A 19,875-nucleotide genomic window follows, 5' to 3' on the forward strand; every position below is an offset into this window, starting at 1 on the left:
TCTAGGTTTGTGGTGTTCAAACAAGGACAAAATTGCCCGATGATGTATTTCGCAGAATGCGCTGGTGTCATTAAGCAATGGTGACTGTACATACAGATCACAGTCAACTCAATTATATTATGTATAAAAGTTATACTTACAGACTTAGTGTCCCTGGCCCTGGACATAAAAGATGATGGGCTTTAAAATTACCCAGTCCATATGTCTACTGGATTTCCACACTAAATGAAAGGTGATACATGCCTTGCTGAAGGCACCTACCATGAACTAAAGGAGCCTGTTGTAGGGAGTGATTATTTGGCAGAGTTGGAAAAATCTTACACAGGAAGGGATACTTGAACCAGGCCTTGAAGGATGAATATGAAATTATCTGCCAGGCATGAGTAGGAAGTCAAGAAAGGCAGAGAGACAGGAAACACGTACAAAAAGCCAAATACATTCACAGACAGGTGAGGCACTCTGCAGAGCTGTCAAGGACTAGGAGAATGTAATTAAGGTGTTTAAACAGCAACACTACCTCAAATTCAACATATCTAGGATACCCTGTTATTTTCCCCACTTTTCCTAAGCAGCCAGGCTCAAAAGCTGTTATCTCTTCTTCTTCCTTCATTCGTGGTTTTCATGTTCAATTAGCATCCAGTTGATTTCTTCCCTAATTCTGTAGACCCGCTGCCACCTTGATGGCTAGGACACTGTCTCACTGCGCTGATCTCAACTGGTCTAGTAGCTCCATGTTCATCCCTGCCTGGTCCTGTAGATACACAACAACTAACTACCTTCTTAAAGCAGGGCTTCAGCATAGTACTAGTCTTTAATGATTACCAATTCATGATCAAATAAAAATCCAAACCAATAACCCTGCATGCTAGAATATGTCTTACCTTCCTCTCAACCACTGTTCCTATAGTCCAGCCAAAGCAGCCCACTCACTACCATAAGCACATGCCAGATGTTCCTGCATGTATCCTTTGTTCCACCTCAGTGGCCCTACTGGCCCCTTTCACCCACCCAACTCCTGCTCCTCCTCTCTAAGGCTTTCTTCAAATATCATTTCCTCCACACGTGATCATCCACGTGGTTCTTCCCTTCACAATTCCTACAGCTAAAAGTATTTGTATAATTAAAATCACTTTTGTTCCATACTTTGTTTTTCTTACAACTAAGCTATAAAACTTGAGAGTAGATTCTGTATTTCCCTAATATTTCTAAACTGTCCTGACTTCAATGCCCACAGTAAGTTTATGAGCATCACCTGCTGGTGACGATGCAGAGGCCAACAGTGCGCCCGGGAGCCATCCCTGGTCTGCCCTTTTCCCATCACCATGTCCTGGTGCCAAATGCCTGTCATCCAGCTGCTGTGTCCACCTCTGCTGCCAAACCCTGGCCCAGAGCATCTCACTTTCCACCTGAACAACTGCAGCGCCCACCAAAATGACTGCTGGTTCCACTCTTGGCTTTTATAGAGCACACTCAGCAGCACTGCATCCGAGTGACTTTAAAACAAGGTACAAACAAGATGCTATACTCCCCTTTTTAAACCCACATCCCATCCACGGCCCCTAAGATAGAGCCTCAACCCTCTATCAGGCTCAACTATGCCATAAATTGCTTCTTTGTCCCTTTCCCATACCCTATCATCTCCCCAGCCAGCTCCCAATACACAAGACGGCAGCAGAAGTTTCATCTTATTTGGAAGCAGTCTAAACACCAGCTCTAACTCAGGGACCACCGGCCCTCCCAGCCTCCAATCTGCTTCAAGTCATCCCACCCTTTGCTCACCATCTCCAGGTATGTGGTGCTCTGTCCCCCAGAAAGGCCTGACCTGGTCCTGGTGCCTCCCCTGCTCTCCTCATGCCTAGGCCTCCTCCTCCCTCAGATCTCAGCTTCAATGGCACCCCCTCAGAGCAGGGATCCCGTCACCCAGGCCACAGCAGCAGCCACGCCCACCCTCTGTGCACCCACTTGCTTCAGTGCACTCATATGGCTCTGCAATCAGACCTCTTCACCGCTCACCTCCCCAGGTAGCCCCCATGGACACTGGCACCCCATCTACAAAGGTCAATGAACAAACAAGCATATTAGAGAGGCTTTGCCAACAATCGATTAAAAACAAAGTTGTTTCTGTAAATGTGATTAATTGGGGTAACTACTATAATAGTAAATGGTCAAACGAGCCAATTAAATTCTTTTAGGGCAGACTATCAGAAGTGTTTACTCCCATAAACTCAGCAAATTTATGCTCCGCTCATTCTTGAGATTCTAAAACTAACCATAGCACAAGGATGTTCTAAAAAAAACTAAGTGAACACCAAAAATAATCTTTAAATCTTTAGTTTTATGTTTATTTCCTTCTCCAGTCCCACAGAGATAGAAAAATAAATAGACTGACATAGGCCTCCACGTACTGTGTTAGTTTTGATATCTTTGCGGGAGATCACTGAATGCATGCTCCAATGGCAGGCAGCACAAGATGACGGGGTCCCGGAGGGTGCAATCCCTTGTAAATGACTAAGATGGAGGCTCCAGGAGGGAAATGGCTTTGCCTGCTGGTTACTACCATCTTGCTAGTACACAGCCGCTAGTGAGATGTATCGAGTTATCTCCTGCATATGTGCTGAAGGACTAAACCTGTACTCAATTCCCTAAACAATCAACAGACGAATTATATATAAGGTCCCTTTACTGTGAAATATATCTGTGAGGAAACAATACATGGTATATCTCAATAACTTTAGACAATGCTAATTCTTGAACTACAATCTATTATTGGTAAACACAACCCCATAGCATACGGGTTAAGGCAGCGGTGACATTTCTTAAGAATGTCCCAAGACCTATGAGGACTGTGAATGTTTTCATAACCCCTTTTCTGATCAATACAAAATAAGCCCGCAAATAAAGGAAATGGTAATGTCTTTTGCTCATGACCCCCACTCAGGGGTGATAAAAATGACATATCTATTCTTTTCCTGCCAACAGCAGGAGTTGTAATTTTTAAGGGGGGAACGAAGTTGATAGCTTTGGTCACACAAGACAGTAGCCATTAAGGAGGCCCGGCAGGAGAACAAACCAACCCACCAAAAAACCCCAAGAGAAGTCTCTCTCCTCTGTTATAGCATATGTCAAATCCCATACTAGCTTTCCTGTAAGGAAGGGAAGCTAGTAAGTTGTGGGAAACTGTTTCACTGACTAACCAAATGGAAGACTATACAAGTAGCCAATGGGTCCCACTCGGGCTCCTGCTCCATCACTGAAGTAGACTGGGGGCTGTGGCATGGAGAGAATAGCAAACACGAATATCAGGAACCTTTCATTTTAAGGATTTTCATTGTCCTTCAAAATCCCAACTGTCCTTAAACTTCTGGCTTCATTGATAGTGAATATTCTCTGTGGTTTAGGAAAGACTCGTATCAAACTCACAGCCTAAAGGTGAGGTTTCAGTATGAAGTTTCTTACAATTCAGGGACTGATCAATACAAACAATTTAGGTGACAAAAGCGCAAATATTCTGAGCTCAGTAATACTAAACAATTTACGATTATTCAGAGGTATAGGCAGTTGGTTACTGATGAATGCTGCTATAACCATAAAACTATGTTTCAAAATACATCTACTCCTATTAACATGTCACCATAAAAATCACAAGTATCAAATGGTCTTTAAAATTGTTCTTTAAAACATACAGAAACATTTTGTAGTTGAGAAAACCACAAAATAACTAAGAGCAAAAATATACATTTAAGCTTCCATAAAAACTCACTCCAAAAAAACTCCAAAATATTTAATTGGTCTATATTCTATTAATCAACTTTAAAAAACTAGTCCTCCCATCTTCCATTTATGACACGCATTGGCCCTCAAGGACTGACTCTACTCCAGGGGAGCACGGCCCTGCCAGTTGGTTGCTCCCATCTTGCTCGTACCTGGCCGCTGCTGAGAGTGTTATTTCCTGTGTATGTGGTGAACACTGGAGATAACCAACAAAACATTTCACATGGTCTTATTTTCCCCAAGTATCCCATATTTCTAACTTATTGGAACAGAGGAAAATACCAAATCCCTTCCCTACAATAGCAAATGGCACTATGTATTTCTATTTTGCAATATTTCCACAGTAATTTTATGAGAAATTAGGGCATTCACTATTTATTCCCATAGAGAAATGGATGCAGAAACATCTGACTACCATTCTATGGCTAAGTCATTCTTTGGCTCTACGTACTTAGGAAGATGATTTAACTCTGCTCTTCCCAGCACCAGCATCAGGAACTCTGGCAGAGTGTGGAGGCATCTAGATGGACATAGAATCTTTATTCTCCACAGAGCCAGAGCTGCCACCTTTATGCGAGCCTTTGATTTCCTACCTTCTTTGGATTCATTGTGACTTAGGAGGCAGAGAACCCATGGGAAGCACTCAAATTCAAGGTCACAACCACAGCCTGCCACTTGTCACACCCTGAACTCCTGCATCTCCACCCTTAACCCAGAATTCAAACTCACAAATCATTCATTTATATTACAGCTTTCGTACACAAAATGATAGTCTTGTATCTTTCACAAGGATGATGCAACCCTGTGAAGGTCTTACTGCATGGCACTCATAGGCCAAATGAACCCTTATTTGTCCTAATTAGGCTTTCTTTACAAATTATAAATAGATTTTAAGTCCCACTTTGATATCATAGGAACTCGTTAACACTTTAAACAATGGACAAGGCGGTTTTGTAAACTGGATGCTTAGTCTGTATCATCCAAATATAAATCCTAAGGAACTGGAGTTTCTATGTGGAAGAGCATTTTACATCAATCCAAAATTATATAACGAAAACTAATTTAAGAACATTGAAGGGGATGTGACAGGAGATAATGCAAACTATAAGAAGAGGCAGAAGTAGAAACTGTGTATAGGTAAAGGAGTGAGGACTTACCCACTACAGAAATTAACCAGGGATAGGTTTACTTTTATTACATTACTATTACTCACAATAACAATCCTTGGGAAAGTTCTAAGACAAATCTGAACACCCCACACCTCCCTTTATGTTAGAGTCCCTAGTCTAACAAGAATTTTATTGATTTGTTTCATCATTTGAAACCTTCCAAAAACCTCTCCAGAATTAGAACATCTACTGCTACTAACAGTGGCAACCACTGTTACATAAAATAAACAAATATCTTTACAGTGACATGAGTAATCTGTGTTAAACTGCAATTTACAAGTGCTTAGTTTCCTTAGAAGCCTGGATAAAATACGTCTTTGATCTTCTGAAACTGAACATAGTTATTATCACTTTTGAAAAACTCAGTAAGAATAGGGTTTAATCCAACTAGGTTATGATTACAAAAAAGAAAAAAAAAAGAAAAGGAAAATCACTGAGAACCATTTAACTATCAAGACCTTCTGGACAAATTTCATCTTCTGAGCAGTTGTTAGGAACGCCTTATATAGCAAGTAGATAAAAACAAAGTCTAGATTCCTTAAAAGAGACTCAGGCCCAACTTATTTTCCATCATCATGAGAGCACAAGAAATAGGTAATGTCAATTTGATTTTAACAGTACTCAGGATTTGAAAAGGGCCTCAGAAATTGGAGCTTCTTACTGAACCCCTGAGCACTAAGAAACTTCACAGGCCACAACCACTATTCAAGATCCTTAAGACAATCAGTCGGGAGCTGCTATGGAAGACCATAAACTCAAAGCACAAATGGAGAAAAATGATAATGAAAATATTGTAAAGAAAGCAAAACATTATTAACTGAGCATTACCCTGAAATCACTTTGCTTCACGGCCACATTCTCATTACCAGGGAACACTGAGTGAATGCTGTAGCCTCGGTAGCGTATTCTCAGGATTAGCAGGGAAGCAAAGAATCTACTAAGAGGCTGGGCAGTTATTCACACAAATTAATCAAGAAAAGGAAACTAGGGACACAAAGGATGCTCTCCACACACCACATAGTACTCATGGACTTTAGTGCCCATGTGATATTAAACTACACTGCGTCTTTCACATAGCCAATAAATAAATAAGTAAATAAGAAAGAAAAGGATGTCCATGTGACTATGAAACTTGGATCTCCTACAGAGATCATATTAGTCTCCTTAGGTAGTTTCATCAGCAACATCTATGAGTCAAACTCTATATTTAAATGGCAAAACAGGCTCATCAATAATGAGGCCTTGGAACATACCCAGATTAACAGCATAAAATAAATGCTTGTTGCAATACAACTCTACAGGCCTGGATTTATACAGCAGAATACCCAATCAGGTCCTGTATGACAGGGGAAGGGAAATGCTTTAACTTTAAATGATACAATAAAGCTACAAAAACAGAAACAGAATCTCCTCCTCACAGCACATACACGAAGCAAAACAAAAATAGCATAGAGCTACGTAACTCAGACTTAAAGGGGATTTGCTGTCCATGTAGCCCAACCACCTTCACTTCACAGATAAGAAAGCGAGGGCCCAGAAAAGTTGCTCAACATGACCTAGGCTGGATTCGAGGCCCAGTGTCTCACTCTATCCTTATTAGACCTGCTTTCTCTCAAAAATAAGGGTGGAGAAAAAAGCCATTTACATTCTTAGCTGACTCATCAAAGGATCCAAAAAAATCTTAGGAATCTTTTTTTCATTTTCTCTCCAGGACGGAAAGCCAAACGAACTATTGTTGCAATAGGTCTCTAGAAAACCCTGAATTTTACAAGTGAACACAGGACTGCAAACCAGTACAGAGCCACCATAATGTCACTGCAGAAGCACACAGTAGTTCACTTTCAAATCCTTTTCACATACATTACTCCCCAAGAACCACAGCTCAGGAGAGATATAGGTCTGAACTTTGCATCAGATCGATTGTGCCAGAATTGGAAGAGCCGGAGACACAAAAGGAGAGCAAACTGTAATATTCAAAAGAAAAAGAAATTTCCTACAAGCCCCAGAGAACTTTTCCAGAAGGTCTCAGAATTGCTGAGAAAGGAAATGCTCTGGTGGGTGCTTACGACTATGAATTCAGTTTCGCCATTCTTAAAGGTTGTCAGCTACTTTTTTTTTTTTTTTTTTTAGAGACAGGGTCTCACTCTGTCACCCAGGCAGGCTGCAGTGCAGTGGCACAGTCATAGCTCTATGCATCCTGGAACTTCTGGGGTCAAGGGATCCCTCCACCTCATCCTCCCGAAGTGCTACAATTACAGCCATGAGCCACTGTGCCCGGCCTGTCAACTACTTTTAGGTTTAGTTTCCCCAACAAACCAAAGGGAAAAATCTCACCAAGGAATGAAAAGGAGGGAAAGCTCGGAGCATGCTGGAAAGGGGTATGCCATTTACTGAGCTGAGGGACTGTGGGATGTCCTGCCTCCTTCCTGGAGCAGCCTCATCCTAGGGCTGCAGGACACATGCTCTCCCTACATAAACTGGGACTGTCAGTCTTCTTTCAGCTGATCATGAGGGTTTGCTGCCAAAGTTGAATTTTCTGGCTTTTTCCTTTTATATTTAAAATCCTTCTAATATGGTATGATTGCTAAGGACATCAGTAGGAAAAACAAAAGCTAGACCAAAGATAAAGCAGAGTAAAAGATTAAACCAGTAAGTCGAAAGACTTTTCTATATAAAGCAGAAAGTCAGCCAAACAAGTTACTTTAATTCCCAGTGTGACAGAGTTGGAGTGGCTCCCTTTGTTGGGCACATAGCGAGCAACAGATAATATTGCTCCTGTTTTTTGTGTATATGATTTATTTATTGTAGAGACTGGGACTCACTATGTTGCCCCAGCTTAGCTCCAACTCCTGGCCTCAAATGATCCTCCCACCTCCACCTCTCATAATGCTAGCATTACAGGTGTGAGCCACCGTGCCAGGCCATACATAACATTGCTTCTAAACCACAGAATCACACAACCACTTATGACCGTTACCAACACTGGACCGAACACAGACACTAAACAAAATCAGATTTTTATAAAACCTCAGAGATTACCAAACTTTTGAACATCCAATTCACAGATTAATGATATCACTGATCTAAACACTTAAGTTTCAAAAGGGAAAGGTAAGAAACATCAAGTTCTAGAATACATAAATACATTTCGTTTCAAAAGAAGTCTCTGAAGTACTGTTCAAACAAAACTAGTACATTATAAAAGCCCAATCTTATTGGTATTAAAATTACCAGTAAAAATAAAAAATTAATGAGTTTGTTTCTAGTTAGTAATATAGATTTGTCAAGTAACTTTGAAACACCTTTGAAATTGATAATTTAAAAAAATCCAAGACATTCTATTACTTCAATAGCCAAATAAACTTAAAGCAATTAATCTGTCATTGATGAAACATATACACTGATTTATGTTTATTCACAAAATGTCAAAAAAGATCTGCCTTGCCTTTAAAGATGGTTGAAAACGGAAATCAAAATGAGACAGGATGTGAAAATGCTTGATAAGCATTTTAATTACAAGATATTGTAAGCCAGCTCACAATGGAGTTTACACAAAGAAAACAGTGAAATACATGTAATGCTGTAACTTGGTAGGTAGGGTAAGAGTAGGAGGCCAGGCGCAATTAATTTGGAGCCTAATCCTAGCTGGACACCATTAAGTACTAGTAACCTTGTAACACCAGTCACTAATGCCTGCTGAGCCCTTATTTTCTTACTTATAAAGTGAAAGAAATGGATTCCTATATGGTGTTCAAAACACCATAACATACTTCTTCACAGGTGGGTCAGTGATTAAATTAGAACACTCATTTTATCCCTCATTCAACAGATTAGTGAGCTGAAGCGGTGTCATCTATCAGCAACTCACAGCTAACAAGTGTAACAGCTGGATGCATAAAGCCAGTCTTCAAACCCTGAATCCAGTGCGCTTCTCAATTAGGTGTAACTGAATGTCTACCATGAAAACGCAACGCAGCCAGTTTTCTAAAGTCCAAATTTGCAGTGGTAGAAAGAAAGCCAGTCATTCGTTCAATACATTAACTGACAGGCATTATTGTTTTTGAGTGCAAGGAGTAAAGCAGTGAATAAAAGAAAACACCACGGCTTCAATGAGCTCACGATGTGGTTGGAAAGAACACCAAAGAAAATGTGTAAAATACGGGGTATATCACAGTGGTTAAGTGCTATGGAGAAAAATGAAAGAGGATGGCAAGCATGTGTTTGGCGATTTGCAATTTCTTTCTTTTAAGTCAGACGGATGCAATTTAAAAAACAACAATAATGCATCTAATAAAGTAGTTTTCTTCAGCACTTGCCCCAACAGGGAAGACTTTGGTCCGCTTATTCCAATTTGAGACTGGTTGCTTAAACCTCTCAACTGCCAGCTAGAAGTTGTCTGTCACATTAGCAATCCAAATTCTGTACTAACGATGATTCCCCAGCCCCCACCCCCGACCCCTGCCAAAGAATGCAAATCGATTTACAAAAGAAATCCAGGAGAAACCAGAAGTTAGAAGAGCACTTGGATTGCTTCTAAGTTAGCACAAATGCCTCCCAATGCAAAGGATGAAGTGTAGCGTGTGTGCTGGTTTCTGCCGGGACAAAGCGCTAAGAATACCGTACACACCATTTTGCTCTTTCTGACCTGTCAATTGTAGTGATATTCTCTACCACTGGCCTATATTTAACCAGCTTACTAAACAGTTTCTCCAGTTTTTAGCATTCCCTCCTTCCTTTTTATTAAAACAGCAACCTAGTTTGCAAGAAGGTTGCTGAAAGAAAAGATAGTTTCCTGCAAGATTTGATACATTTGTATAAGCACTGTCTTACCAACCTTTTAATCAACCTGGTTAGCTGAGTTGGCTAATCAGGTTAAGCTTTGCTTTACTAAAGTATTACAATGCCCTTAGTTGCTAGGCTCTTAGGGTCCTCGGGTTGTAGCTGCATCCTGAGAATTCGCCACAGTTTACTTCAACGAGTAACTCTTAAACAGTTACCAGATGCGAGCCGAAAAGTCACTTTTGACAAGGAGAACCATTTCGCCAGGGAGGTCCGCCTACCCAAACCAAGGAGTACAACCGAGAGGGTTTTCTCTGCCCGCCCCCTGTGAGGCGCTGTCTGTCCGGCCTCCCCGCGGGCAGGGCGCTCCCGGTCAGGTTGGCGGCGCCGGTCCAGCTCCGGCGCGTGGATTCAGAGGCAGGCGGCCGGCGAACTTCAGCGGGGACCGCGGGCCCGGAACGGGCGAGGGGGCGGTTCTTCCCGGACGCGGCCCCGCCCAGCTCGCGGGTGCGGGTCCCGGCCCGCCCAGGACGGCGTCTGGGGGCCTCTGGGCGGGCGCCCGCCGCGGCGGTGGGACCCGGGGAGGACGAGGCGGGGGATCGAGGCCCGGGTCCGGGATCAACTGCGAGGGGCGCGGGGGTCCCACGGGGAGCGCGGGCCCGGAAGCCACGGGGGCCGCCCGGGAGACGCAGCCAGTGGGGCCCGGCTCCGGCGCGTGCCGGGAGGGAGTCCACGCCAACGGTGACGCGGGGACCCCGGCGCCGCGGGTAGGGGACGGGGTCTGGGGGCCACGCCCGGCCCGGCCGCCCCGCCCCCGGCTCCGGACAGCACAGCCGCACTCGCCCGCCGGCCCGCCGCGGCCCCTTCCCCACCTGATGTAGGGGCTGGCCGCCGCCAGGATGTTCTTCTGCACCGGGATCTCCTCCCCGTCGAGGACCAGGTGCGCGTCGCAAAAGCGGGACTCCTCGCGGAAAGAGCTGAGCGCTCGCAGCAGACGCGCGGCGTGCTGAGGGTCGGACACGGCGCTGCCCTCGGCCATCGCGGCGCCCGCTCCTCGGCCTGCGGGTCCGGCTCCCGACACAGCCAGGTCGGACCCCTGGAGCCGGACGCGTCTCGCGCGCGCACCCGCCTGCCCCGGCTCTCAACGCTCTGAGCACAAGCTGAAAGCCCCGGAACGCGTCTGTGCCATCCGCGATGCGCTGGGCCGGCGCCTTTAAGAAGTCGCTGCATGACGTTATTTATCCGCGACGCCCCCTCACCGTCGCTCCCCGCCCTCTCGCCCCCACCGCTGGAGGCGGCCAATCAGAAGCCTCCTTCCTCCGCCCGCCTGGCTGCTGCGGGAGGTGCGGAAGGCTGAGAGTGACCGCTGCCGCGGTGGAGGGGTGTACGAACGGGCTAGGACTCGGTGGTTAACCCGCGGCCTCTGGAGCCGCGAGTTTGAATCCTGGTTGCAGCTTTTCCACTTTCTAGCGGTGTGGCCATGGGTAAGGTGCCCATCCTCAGTTTCTCCGTCTGCAAAGTGAGAACGACTTTTTAGTGTTGTTGTGGACTCAGCGAGATGACGCATGCAAGCAAGGGCGCAATCGCTGTAGCCTTCATGATTTATGAGAGAAAAGGAGCTGCTCAGGTGAGAGCACAAAAACCCGAGAAAACAGACCCAGAAAAGATGGTTTTCGTTATGGGCTAGAAAGGAGATGTAGCAGGTGAAGCTGGATAAGTCCCAAAGAGGCCTGAAGTTTTGTAGGGCCTCCTTGGTGTGGGAAGGAGGTTGGTTTCTGTAGGGGTGAAGAACCACGGAAGGGTATTTTGTAGGGGGTTTTGTGCAGGTCACTCAGCCCCTATGTGGAGAATAAGGCGGGGATGGATGTGCTAAAGGCAGATAGATGTTTGGATATTGCAGTACTTGAGAGAAGGGAATGGGGACCTGGATGAAAGGGTGATGGGGTTGGACAATAGTGGATTGTTTTAAATTATGAGGGAGAGAGAGTCAGGGATAAATGGTCTGGGTTGAGTGAGTGACTACATGTATGTTTGTATCTTTCAGCGAGAGCTAGGAAATGCTGAAGGAGTGCGCAGCAGGGAGGTAGATGTTCAGATTCAGACACCCAACCCTGTGAAGACCAAAGCTGTGACAGAAAAGATCTCCGGGTCAGCTCAGCTGGCAGGGCAATCCCCACAGCGTCTCAAGTTTCCCTGGAGGTTGCTCAGGGCACATGGGAGTGTGGAATGTAGCTACCATTTTGTGAAAATGCCAGGTACTCAATAAGCCTCTAAAAAATTAGCAATTTTACGAGGACCAAGGACCAAAAGAATATGGTCAGCATTCCAGACAAAACAGGATGGGATTTTCACTGAAGCAGCCCATACTTTTCCTTTGACCAGCTCAAAGGCTCCAATAAAGTCTTGGGTCTTTACTCTGAACCAGCCAAAGCTTTGGAGTCACTGGCAGGAATCAGAGTATCTGTTTTCAAGGCAGAAGAATAGGTGGGGAGGGGAATGCTGTGGAAGACGCACGCATTTCCACTTCTTTCTAGAAATGCAACTTAGTATTCATGGATGCAATGATAAAAATATCTAGGATTTGCTTCAAAACAAAACACAGGGTTGGGGAAGCAGATGGGAGTGTAGATAAATCAAAAGTGGCCACAGTTGCTAATTGTTAAAGCCACGTAATGGGGATGTGGAGATTCATTGTACTGTCTGTGTATTTGTGTGGATGTTGAAAAAAAAATTTTTCTTTGAGACGGAGTCTTGCCCTGTTGCCCAGGCTGGAGTGCAGTGGCACGATCTCTGCTCACTGCAACTTCTGCTTCCCGGGTTCAAGTGATTCTCCTGCCTCAGCCCCCTAAGTAGCTGGGACTACAGGTGTGCACCACCATACCCACTAATTTTTGTAGATTTAGTAGAGATGGGCTTTCACCATGCTGGCCAAGCTCGTCTCAAACTCCTGACCTTGTGATCTGTCCACCTCAGCCTCCCAGATTGCTGGGATTACAGGCGTGAGCCACCACCCCCAGCCGAAAAATATATTTAAAAAGGTAAGAAACACACGAGACATGCAGCTTGGACTTATCTTCTCCATGATACCTGCCCTGTATCCCTGGGAGCAACTGACATTCCTTTCTCCAAGCAGTTGCTGTACTTTGAACATTGCTCCAGCAAGAAACTTACTGTAATGGGTTTATTGATCCATGTCACGTGCTATAGTAAGTTTATTGTGGTTCAGCATGAACTCCAGGTGCCAAGCACAGTGCTTGGCGCATAGTAGTGCCCACTGAATGTTGGATGGAGGGAGGGATTAAAAAAAAAAAAAAAAGAAAAGAAAAGCACCTGAACACCTGATACTTAATAAATGTTTCCTGAACTGTGTTCTTTGTCTGTCCTTAGTTAATTTGTGTTTGCCACTTTTCAGGTCAAAAACCAGGGAGAGTTCTCTACACAATGTAGGTATTAATTGCTTGTTGTTCTAATCTATTCTTTAAATATCAGAGGTTCCAAAACAGAGAGCTCCAATAACAGGATCACTGTCAGGTAAACAATTATCCCAGAGTAGGAGGGCTGCCTTAGTTGAAGTAACTGGAGGTGAATGGAGATAAGTCAGGCAGGCTCTTCTGGGTAGAGGTGAACCTTCCCTGTTTTGACTGAAGGAGGAAATGGAATGACCATCAAGAGAAAGGTGGTTGCTAGCTTGAGGGAATCATCTGTGCAACAGGCCGCTAATCAGCAGACTTTATGTATAGTTTTAATACTGCCAACACTGTTTCTAATATTCCACACTACTCCATCGGCCTGGTGAACTCTTATTCATCCTTCAAAACCCAGGTTAAACATGACTTTCAGGAAATCTTCGACAGGCTTCCCAGGACAGAGTGTGTCAGCCCTCCGCATGCTTCTGCTGCTGTGCTGTACTCACCACACTGCACTGTAATTTACTGGCTTACAAGTCAGTTCCGCCACTGGGTTGTGAGTTCCTCCAAGGCAGGACCTGCGCTGTATCCACCTATGTTCACAGGACTCACACAGTGCCTGGTGTGTAGTAGGTACCCCTTGAACGTTTTACATAATTAGAAGCAGCATGTCAGGTAAATGAGCAAAGCAAACTATGGGATGTAGGATGTCAGACAATAGGGGTTGGTGGACTTCTGGGAGCGGAAGAGCCTGTGTCCTCAGCTCTAGGTTATTGCTCTGTGGGATAAGGGCCCAGTGGTGTCAGATCTAACAACTTTAAAATAAGATTCTGAAAATTCAGACTTACATATTGAATATTCTGGATTTTCAACATTAGCAAATTATTCCATTTGGGTAAAAAATGTTGCGTGGGTCTGCAGACAAGATCTGGCTATCATTCGTTCAGAGGTAATCAGAAAACCATTAGTTTACTGAAAATGTATTTGACAATCAAACGGATGGTAGGTTGCCAATAAAATGTGTTGAGTGGAATTCACGTACCCCAGAAAGCTCATCCTCGTGCTGTGGGCAAGGAAGAGGGCCCAAGTATGGGAGGAAGGGTTCAGGCGGCAGAGCCTACTCTCCCAGTGCTGTCGGAGCCACTCTTGCTTGAGGTGAAGTACTGTGGACTGTTTTGCAGTCTTTCTTGATATTGCTTAAACTGAGCCACCCTTGATATTGTGCCCATCAGAATGATGGATTAAATGTTATTGTTTCCATACATTCCATTGGCATCAGGTATCAACTGTCATTGTGAAACATATTACAATGTAAGAGATTCGATATTGTCCTAACAGTTTTAGTCTCTGGTGGCTATACTGAGTTCCTCTGGTTTAGAGGTGAAACAGCCCAGAGAAAGGATTTATTTATATATTTATTTTTGGTCTGAAGACCAAAAAGAATGTTTGCAAGATATTCAGACATCAACATCATTCAAACAGTATTCATTCAACAACTGTTTTTAAAGCACCTGCTGTATGATACCTGCTATAGATACAGTGATGGTGAAAGCAGACATAATTATCTCTGTGGTATTATGGAAGCTTTTATACTTTGTACTTTCCTCAACTTATATTTTTTGTACTGATCATGCATAATTTTTTACAATCATTAAAAAAAATGAAAGCAATTTCCATATGCAAAAGGGAAAAAAAAAGATTTCTTTTGCTTTGAAAAATGAACCCTCAAGAGAGGAATCCACTTGAGAGTTTGGGCCTTTATGTTCTAAAAACTACCTGGAGAGTCTGGTAAGAGAGATAATGCAAAGAAAATACTAACACTTTGAAAATTCCTTAGCAAGTATCAAGTCCAACGGATTCTTCTTATTGAAGAGAAAACCAAAGTACAGATGAGGAAGGGACTCAGTCAAGGTCGTAGGTGTGACCCGGTCAGGGCTGAACAGGCTGATGTCTAGCTCTTCTGCCCTCCAGCCCTGAGAGCTTTTCCGTTACACTATGTTGACTTGTCATAAACATTCATTTCTTTGAGACAGTCTCTTCTAATTCATTTTAAGGTAGTCTTCAGATATTTTACTGGGTAAATCTTTCATTTGTCCAAATCTATATATAGTTCTTTTCTTTCCAAAAAAAAAAAAATCTAGCCTCTTCCAAATTGCTGAGTCAGAGAACATCTCAGTATTTATAACACTTGAGAGTTGGTTCTATATATTTACACAGTACTCAGAGAAGTGCCTCAGAAACCGGTGAACTAATTAAATTGTAATGAAACTCCATGAAGGTAGTAACTGTTCCTCCCCAAACTCATACTGTACCCTACCCAAGCACCCAGTACAATGCCTGACACACAGTAGTTGCCCAGAAAATACTTGCTGAAGAAATAAATTCTAATAGAATTGAGATTTTTCTGTTTACAAGGGATTACTTCACGTTATTTTTCATATTTCCCCATTGAACTCAAAACTGAAATATTCACCAGCCTGCTTGACATTGCCATTTGAATAATAGAAACCTAGAATGTAACACCTGAGAAAGTAAACTACTACTCAAAAAAAAAAAAAAAAAAAAAAAATTAGCTGGGTGTAGTGACACACACCTGTAGTCCCAGCTACTTGGGAGGCTGAGGTGGGAGGATCACTTGAGCCCAAGAGGTTGAGGCTGCAGTGAGCCAAGATCATGCCACTGTACTCCAGCCTGGGAGACAGAGTGAAGCCCTATCTCAAAAAAGAAAAAAAAAAAAAAAAAAACAAAAAAAAACCTCCTGATTTTACCCCTAAATCTAATCATTTTGCAAGTAAATGGCAGCACCATTCATTTACCCAGGGGCAGAAACTTAGGGTAATTCTTGAACTCTGTCTCTCATACTCTTCACTCAGTTCTCCAATGAATCCGGCAGCTCTTCCTGCAGACTACTGCTTTGCTTGTTTGTTTTTTGAGATGGAATCTCTGTCACCCAGGCTAGAGTGAAGTGGCTCACTGAAACCTCCACCTCTGAGATTCAGGCAATTTTCTTGCCTCAGCCTCCCAGGTAGCTGGGATTTCAGGCACCCACTACCACACCTGGCTAATTTTTGTATTTTTAGGAGACAGCATTCGCCATGTTGGCCAGGCTGGTCTCGAACTCCTGACCTCAGGTGATCTGCCCATCTTAGCCTCCCAAAGTGCTGGAATTACAAGCATGAGCCACCATGCCTGGCCCTGCAGACTAACTTCTGAATCCAGCCACTTCTTCCTACCTCCACCAAGACCTCACTGATCCAGGCACCATTCGGCTCTCCTGCAAGCGCCTCCTAACTGCTCCCCTTTCTTTTTCTCTTGCCCTGTTATGAATTCTTTCTCCTCCTAAAGTAATCAGATCAAGTCACTTCCCAGTTCAAGCCTCTCCCATGGCTTTGCTTCAAACTTAAGGAAAAACCCAAAGCCCTCACTGTGGTCTAAAAGGCCCTGCGTGATCTGGCTTCCTCCAGGGCCTCATTTCCTACCATTCCCCCCTCCTCAGTATGCACCAGCCGAACCAGCCTTCTTCCTCTTCCTTGAACAAACCTAGTATATTCCCACCTCAGGGCCTTTGCACTGGCTAATTGCTCAGCCTGGGAGTCCCTTTCCTCATATTCTCATAGCTTGCTCTTTCATTCTTCTTAAATCAGGGCTGCAAGGTCAACTCAGAAAGGCGTTGGCTCACACTTCTGCATAAATGCATCATCTTACCTGGCTTCATCTCCCTTCACTGCATGTAATCACTACCTAAAATTATATGTTTATTAGTGTATTGTGTGCCTCCTCTGATTATAAGGTTTCATGAAGCCTGGCAAAGATTCTTATTTATCATTGTATTCCTAGCCTCTAAAGCAATACCTGGCATATGGTATGTGCTCAATAAATATTTACTTATTGAATGAATGAACGTTTTCCTGGACCTTTTCATCTCTTGCTGCCTGCCCTGACATTGCCAACTTGGAGGGAGATGAATTATCAAGAGTGATTAAAAGGACCTGAAATAAAACTTCCAAACCTTAGAAATTCACAATATAGCAGCTCTGGGCATAGGTTGCCCCAATAACTTCTTTCAAGCTAGTTCCAGTGCAAGAACCTTTATTCTCCCCTGTCAGGGTACACCACTTTGCACTTTTCACCCTTGAAATTTAATTTTTGTATTCTATGTTGTTTATACACCTGAAAACATAGAAAATGTGCTTATCTTCTCCCTAAAATTATAGCCAGGGTACTGCTGGGTTTATGATGAGCTGGATTATTCTGCAGAATTTACATCACATAAGTAATTTGCCTGTGCCTTAGATCTATTTAAATATCTGTGAGGTCATTTAAAATCATTTAACTCAAGGGATTTCCTAACAACCTCCCTCTTGGTCTGTTCTCCCAGTCTTACAAGTTGCTTCTTCAATTTCTCCCTCTGTAAAATTGGGGCAATTATAGTAGTCCTCACAGAGCAGTTATGAGGATTAAATGAGATGGTAGTGATGAAGTGCTGACAAGAAGAACCAGCCCGTAGCAGGTGCTCAATGCGAAGAGCTGTTGCATGTATCATTACTGTCACCACTGTCATGCTTGTTTTCAATGGCATCCTTGCCCCGCTCGAAAATGAATAGCTTTTAGTTGACTTTCAGGTTGAAATCTAGTCTCTTTACCTCGAAGTCAGGGCCCACCAGCGACACCTTCTCCAGTTCTGGTTGACTGCTTTTTTGTTCCTAACACTAATGCTGGGTTTTTGGTGAGTTTCATCTATTTTCTGGCTCCACGTGATATCTTCATTTTCTACCCCAGATCTTTAAACATCCCATTCTACTCCTTTTATTTCATATTCCTTGCCTTTTTTTTTTAATGTTTAAATCCATCCCTGTTTTCTGAAACATGTCAGAGCTCTAACCAACAAATTTTGAAACTAATACTTTAATACATTTAGCTATTAAAAATGTCTTTATTGAGGTATAACACACAGTAAAGTGTACTAACCTCAAGTATAAGGCTGAATGAATGTTTCCATGTGAAATAGAAACATTTCACACGTGTGAAATCCCCAGCCACATCAAAATATAGAACATTTCCAGGAACTCAAGAGTGTCCCTCAGGCCTGTTTCCCAGTCAGAATTACCCAAAAGAAAAAGGCCAGGCGTGGTGGCTCCCACCACTTTGAGAGGCCGAGGAGGGCAGATCACGGGGTCAGCAGTTAGAGACCAGCCCCGCCAACATGATGAAACCCCATCTCTATTAAAACTACAAAAAAAATTTAGCCGGGCATGGTGGCAGGCACCTGTAATCCCAGCTACTGGGGAAGCTGAGGCAGGAGAATCCCTTGAATCCAGGAGGTGGAGGTTGCAATGAACTGAGATCATACCACTGCACTCCAGCCTGGGCAACAGAGCGAGATTACGTCTTTAAATTAAATAAACAAACAAACAAACAAACAAACAAATAAAGCAAGACATGGTGGCTCATGCCCGTAATCCCAGCACTTTGGAAGGCTGAGGCGAGTGGATCACAAGGTCAGGAGTTCAAGACCAGCCTGGCTGAGATGGTGAAACTTTGTCTCTACTAAAAATACAAAAATAAGCCGGGCGGGGTGGTGGGCACCTGTAATCCCAGTTACTTTGTAGGCTGAGGCAGAGAATTGTTTGAACCCAGGAGGCAGAGGTTGCAGTGAGCCAAGATGTTGCCATTGCACTCCAGCCTGGGTAACAAGAGCAAAACTCTGTCTCAAAATACATAAATAAATACATAAAATAAAAATATGTGGTTGTATATATGCACTTTTTTCCTCATGAGGATATGGCCAAGAATTCAGCTGCTAGGTTGTAGGGTAGGCACATACGTTCAGCTTGAGTACATGCTGCCAAACAGTTTTCCAAAGTGGTTGTATGAAATTATACTCCCACAGTAATATCTGAGAGTTCCAGTAGCTTCACATGCCCCAGTAATTGGTGGTATCAGTCTTTTAATTATACCTGTCCTGGTGGGTGTGTAGGTGTCCTGGTGGGTGTCTTGTTTCAATTCATATTTCTCTAATAAATAATGATGTTGAGCACTTTTCTGTATGCATTTTGACCACTTGGTGATTTTTTGGAGTCAGGTGATTACTGAAGTTTTTCTCATTTTTAACAGTTGGATTTATTTATTTATTTATTTTGAGATGGAGTTTTGCTCTTGCTATCTAGGCTGGAGTGCAATGGTGTGATCTCAGCTCAACACAACCTTTGCCTCCCAGGTTCAAGCGATTCTTCTGCCTCAGCCTCCTGAGTACCTGGGGTTGCGGGCATGTGGCACCATGCCTAGCTAATTTTGTATTTTTAGTAGAGATGGGGTTTCTCCATGTTGGTCAGGCTGGTCTCCAACTCCCAACCTCAGGTGATCTGCCCACCTTGGCCTCCGAAAGTCCTGGGATTACAGGTGTGAGCCATCATGCCTGGCTGACAGTTGGATTTTTAAATTAATTTTTAGGTGTTATTTTATATATATATAACAATATATAAATAAAGATAGACTTCTTCTCTTAGTCGATGGCTTGCCTTTCTATCTGGTAAACGGTATCTTTGATGAACAGATATTCTTAGTTTTCATGAAGTTCAGTTTATCAATATTTTCTTTCTTTCATAGTCTGTTTTAGAAATCTTGGCAATCTCTCAAAAAAAAAAAAAAAGAAATCTTGGCAATCATGAGCTTCTCCTGTGCTTCCTTCTAGAAACTTTTTTTGTTTTCCCTTTTGCAATTAGTTCTATGATCCACCTCAAATACATGCA

At 43.4% G+C, this 19,875-nt stretch overlaps 1 protein-coding gene and 1 long non-coding RNA gene across 4 annotated transcripts in view; one reads left to right on the plus strand and one right to left on the minus strand.

Annotated features, from left to right (window-relative positions):
• The window catches only part of GAN (gigaxonin), a 66,758-nt gene extending 56,000 nt beyond the window's left edge, over positions 1 to 10,758 (minus strand). For 2 of the 3 annotated variants that reach the window (XR_012518860.1, XM_039463330.2), the window contains exon 1: positions 10,592 to 10,758. Coding sequence is in view for 1 of the 3 variants with exons in the window: in XM_039463330.2 (XP_039319264.1) it covers positions 10,592 to 10,758 (167 nt within the window). In the remaining 2 variants the exon portion in view is untranslated. Of the gene's footprint in view, positions 1 to 9,774; positions 10,195 to 10,591 lie in introns of those variants that run through there. The other variant, XM_074404685.1, reaches the window with a different exon arrangement.
• A 209-nt stretch (positions 10,759 to 10,967) lies between these two features.
• LOC120361534 (uncharacterized) lies at positions 10,968 to 13,045 on the plus strand. Its single transcript, XR_005577713.2, has 2 exons — positions 10,968 to 11,346; positions 11,764 to 13,045. It is a non-coding gene; the product is annotated as an uncharacterized LOC120361534 (long non-coding RNA).
• The last annotated feature ends 6,830 nt before the right edge of the window (positions 13,046 to 19,875 follow it).

Source organism: Saimiri boliviensis, chromosome 1 (genome assembly GCF_048565385.1).
Source record: "Saimiri boliviensis isolate mSaiBol1 chromosome 1, mSaiBol1.pri, whole genome shotgun sequence".
Classification (NCBI taxonomy): domain Eukaryota; kingdom Metazoa; phylum Chordata; class Mammalia; order Primates; family Cebidae; genus Saimiri; species Saimiri boliviensis.